This window comes from Triticum dicoccoides, chromosome 2B, assembly GCF_002162155.2.
Source record: "Triticum dicoccoides isolate Atlit2015 ecotype Zavitan chromosome 2B, WEW_v2.0, whole genome shotgun sequence".
NCBI classification, from domain to species: domain Eukaryota; kingdom Viridiplantae; phylum Streptophyta; class Magnoliopsida; order Poales; family Poaceae; genus Triticum; species Triticum dicoccoides.
The window spans coordinates 489,705,137-489,710,136 of NC_041383.1; the positions used below are offsets into that span (position 1 = coordinate 489,705,137).

The 5,000-nt window shown below is 34.2% G+C and overlaps 1 protein-coding gene and 1 non-coding gene across 2 annotated transcripts in view; one reads left to right on the top strand and one right to left on the bottom strand.

The window, feature by feature from the left end:
- Positions 1-2,935: 2,935 nt before the first annotated feature.
- Positions 2,936-3,023, bottom strand: TRNAS-GCU. Its single transcript has one exon. It is a non-coding gene; the product is annotated as a tRNA-Ser (tRNA).
- A 957-nt stretch (positions 3,024-3,980) lies between these two features.
- The window catches only part of LOC119364396 (photosystem II D2 protein), a 1,371-nt gene continuing 351 nt past the window's right edge, over positions 3,981-5,000 (top strand). The window contains exon 1 of the mRNA XM_037629875.1: positions 3,981-5,000. This exon is cut by the window's right edge and continues 351 nt beyond it. Coding sequence (XP_037485772.1) covers positions 4,047-5,000 — 954 coding nt within the window. The 5' untranslated portion in view covers positions 3,981-4,046.

A 5,000-nucleotide genomic window follows, 5' to 3' on the forward strand; every position in this document is an offset into this window, starting at 1 on the left:
ATGATTAGTACCAATGAATAGGATATAGCTTCTCTATCCTAGATTTCTATGGTATATGGAATTTATGGTTTCCTTTGGTGCAAATCCAATTATCTAAATTGGAAATAAGAAGCAATTCTCCCATTGGTAGCAAATGGTTATCCATTAAGCGGAGGAAATAGTAATAAAAAGAAAAAGGCTTATGCTCCTTTATCTTAAAAGAACGGACTAACAGGGTCAGCTACTTAGCCAACTTTCATAATTAAATACCGTCACTGTATGGATAACTCTTATTGTGAAAAGAGCTATTTACTCTATAATGGATAGGTAGAGCCAAAGAATGTGGACTATACAAGTTCGCAATACCTTTTGATGAAAGAAAGGGCTCCGGTGTATAGAGAGGGCCTCACCGTTTAAAAGGGAACCATAGAAACGATGGAACCCACTATTTTTTTAGTATTATTAGAATGAATTTGTTATTTCGTATAGAAATAACTGAACGGAGTGGAATAAAAAATCGTGGTTGGGAAGGTTACTATAGCAAAAGCCATTGGAATTAATATTTTATATATCGGAATAATTAGTTTTGTTATTAATGAGAAAAAGGGTGGCTAAAAGAAGAGAAATCATTAGTTATTCATTAAGGTTAATTTGATTCAATGACCAGAGTTTCGCGAGGATATATAGCCCGGAGACGATGAACAAAAATGCGTTCATTTGCCTCAAACTTTAGAGGGGCTCATTTAAGACTTAATCGAATGATTACCCAACAGGTAAAAAGAGCTTTTGTTTCCTCTCATCGAGATAGAGGTAGGCAAAAGATGGATTTTCGTCGTTTGTGGATCACTCAGATAAACGCAGCAACGCGGGTATATAAAGTATTCGATAGTTATAGTAAATTAATACACAACCTGTACAAGAAGAAATTGATTCTTAATCGTAAAATGCTTGCACAAGTAGCTGTATCAAATCCAAATAATCTTTACACGATTTCCAATAAAATAAAGATCATCAATTAAAAGTATAAATAAAGTAATATACTGGAATAAAAAAAGATGAATTCCCGGAGAGGGAACTCCGGGAAGATACAATAAATTAAGATTAAGTGGTAGGAATCAACGAGCTGGATTACTTTCTTTATAATATATATAGGTCTGGCCCTTTCGAATTCGAATAAAACATCAACAATCGGAACTTAAGTTCCGGTTGTTGTTTCTTAAATTTTGGTTGTTGTTTCTTAAGTTTCAATTGGAATTGTACTTTTGCGTTAATTGAGGAATATGTCTATTTTTTCTGGGTCTAGAACCTGTAATTATTGAAATTGACTGGGCTTGAAATTGCTTTTCGTTCTCATAGTTACGAAACGGTAAGAAAGATAAAATACGAGCCTGTTTTATAGAAAGAGTAATTAATCGTTGTTGTTTCAAGGTTAATCTATTTATTCGTCTCGATAATATTTTTCCTTGTTCACTAATAAATGGACACGATTGCCTTGGTATCCCATGAAAATAAACATAATAAATTCTATTTTAAAGGTTAATCATACAGTATTCTGTACGAGACAAAAGTTTATTAAAGAGAATAATGATATCTTATTCTTTCTCAGAAAACATAATAAAGTCTTAAGTCCAGTCAAATTGACTATCTTTATTTTCATGAAAAAATGGGATCTATCAAGCACATTCAGGATATGCCTCTACTATAAAATCACTTAGTCATATTTTTTTCTTCCTTTTGGTATTCGAGTTGAAGAAGTACGAGAATTCTATAACTGAGGTTGATTGGTGTTAAGAAAAACCTCTTGGCCACGCCCCATTTCGGGTTTTATGCGACACTAATAAACACTAGTATGTTTATTTGTTATTCGTCAATACCATTTCAATTACATAAAAAAGGAGGGATATTCTCTTGCTAGTATTCTACACATGCGGATAATATAGAATCAAAAAAATGCATTGATCATTACATGGAATTCTATTAAGATATTATATGAAAGTCGAATTTATTCCACTCTCATTTGAGAGTGCGAATACAAGGAGGTATTTTGCGTTTGGGAAAGTCCGAAGAAAAAAGATTTTGAATATGCCTTTTCCTTCTTTCCCTTAAAAAAATAACTCAAGAAAAATCCAATTATTTACTCTACAAGAATGAAATGCTTGTTATGCCTAATATACTTAGTTTAACATGTATCTGTTTTAATTCTGTTCTTTATCCTACTAGTTTTTTCTTTGCCAAATTACCCGAAGCTTATGCTATTTTCAATCCAATCGTGGATATTATGCCTGTTATACCTCTATTCTTTTTTCTATTAGCCTTTGTTTGGCAAGTTGTTGTAAGTTTTCGATGAAATCTTTAGTACTCTGTATGCCAAATTGAATGATGTGTTCATTCCAAAAAAAGTTAAAATGGGTAAAAGCCGAGAAGTTTTATATTTTTATATTATGAACCTTCGATTCTCAAATTTAAATTCTTCTACATTGAATGGGTAGCTACAGCAATAAATTTGGATCAGCCTTTCTACTCCCCTGCACCTAGGTTGAGCAGGTACCTACACAATACCTAACCACCTAACCCTATTTTTGCTATTGATAAGAGTGCTTATTATAAATGAATTCTTGCAAATTTTTTCAAGAATTCATTTTCGCATTTTTAGGTATCAAAAAAAAAAACCATCCTAGTGGATCCGTGTGGTAAGGAAAAACTGGTAATCTATTCCTTAAAAAAACTTGGAGATTATGTAATGCTTACTCTCAAACTTTTTGTTTATACAGTAGTGATATTCTTTGTTTCACTCTTTATCTTTGGATTCTTATCTAATGACCCAGGACGGAATCCTGGACGCGAGGAGTAAAAATTCCGTTTTTTTCTTATTGGATTTGTTTCGTACATTTATCTATGAGAAAATCCGGGGGTCAGAATTCTTTCCAATTCGAAAGTCCCAAATGATCCAAGGGAGCGGAAAGAGAGGGATTCGAACCCTCGGTACAAAAAAATTGTACAACGGATTAGCAATCCGCCGTTTTAGTCCACTTAGCCATCTCTCCACGTTCCAAAGCGAAAGGTTTCCGTGATATGATATAGGCAAGAAATAAGAAATAATGGTTGCAAAAAAACCCCTTTTTTTTCTTTCAAAAGTCTATAAAAATTATATTGCCAATTCCATTTTAGTTATATTCTTTTTTCTTAATGTTAATAAAAAAAGAATAAAATTCTTGTTTTTTCTTTCTAAAAATCGATATTGGCCGAGAGACAATCAAATAGATTTTCTCTTTAGCGGGCATTTCCATATAGGACTTGTTATAATTATAATAAAACAAGCAGGTTATATAAAAAAACGCTTTTTTTGTCGATTATTTATCAAGAAAGCAAAAAGGGTTCTTATCAAATCCACCATAAAATTGGAAAGAAGCATAAAGTAAGTAGACCTGACTCCTTTAATGATGCCTCTATCCGCTATTCTAATATATAAATTCGATGTAGATGAAATTGTATAAGCGATTTTTTTATTTCCTTAGACTTAGACCGCGCAAGACAAGAATTTTTTGCTATTTACGATTTCATATTCTTGTTACTAGATGTTCTATAGGAATAAGAAGAAATCGCAACTCCTTTGCGCTACACATAAAATTGGATTTCGAAGGTCCTTTTTTTTCAGAATCCTCTATTTTAGTTCTTCCACACATGCAATAGAGAGGGAATGGGAAAAGAAGGGTTACTTTTATTTTCGTTTTTCCCTTAAAAGATAGACTTTGAAATAGGAGTCTTGGAATAATGCTGAATTCAAAGGTTTATTTCTTTCTATAGTATAAGAAAAAAATTTATTTCTATTTCTATAGTATAAGAAAAACAAATAGTATAAGAAAAAAAAATCGAATCAAATTCATGGATTTACCACGACCTTGGTTGTGACTCCATAGATAAAAATGGGAAATTTCTCTCTTCGAGACCATTGAAAAAGGGCATTGAAGGAGAAAGAAATCGTCCACAGATGATAAAACTATCATATGCCTTGGAAAGTGATATGAGGTGCTTGGAAATGGTTGAAGTAATTGAATAGGAGGATCACTATGACTATAGCCCTTGGTAGAATTCCTAAAGAAGAAAATGATCTATTTGATACTATGGATGACTGGTTACGAAGGGACCGTTTCGTTTTTGTAGGATGGTCTGGCCTATTGCTCTTTCCTTGTGCTTATTTCGCTTTAGGGGGTTGGTTTACAGGGACAACTTTTGTAACTTCTTGGTATACCCATGGATTGGCTAGTTCCTATTTGGAAGGTTGTAATTTCTTAACCACAGCAGTTTCTACCCCTGCCAATAGTTTAGCACACTCTTTGTTGCTACTATGGGGGCCCGAAGCACAAGGAGATTTTACTCGTTGGTGTCAATTAGGTGGTCTATGGACTTTTGTAGCTCTCCACGGGGCTTTTGCACTAATAGGTTTCATGTTACGCCAATTTGAACTTGCTCGGTCTGTTCAATTGTGGCCTTATAATGCAATCTCATTCTCTGGTCCAATTGCTGTTTTTGTTTCTGTATTCCTTATTTATCCATTGGGGCAATTTGGTTGGTTCTTTGCGCCGAGTTTTGGCGTAGCAGTGATATTTCGATTCATCCTTTTCTTCCAAGGATTTCATAATTGGACGTTGAACCCATTTCATATGATGGGAGTTGCCGGAGTATTAGGTGCGGCTCTGCTATGTGCTATTCATGGAGCGACCGTAGAAAACACTCTATTTGAGGACGGTGATGGTGCAAATACCTTCCGTGCTTTTAACCCAACTCAAGCTGAAGAAACTTATTCAATGGTCACTGCTAACCGCTTTTGGTCCCAAATCTTTGGTGTTGCTTTTTCCAATAAACGTTGGTTACATTTCTTTATGCTATTTGTACCCGTCACTGGTTTATGGATGAGTGCTATTGGCGTAGTTGGCTTGGCTCTGAACTTACGTGCCTATGACTTTGTTTCCCAGGAAATCCGTGCAGCGGAAGATCCTGAATTTGAGACTTTCTACACCAAA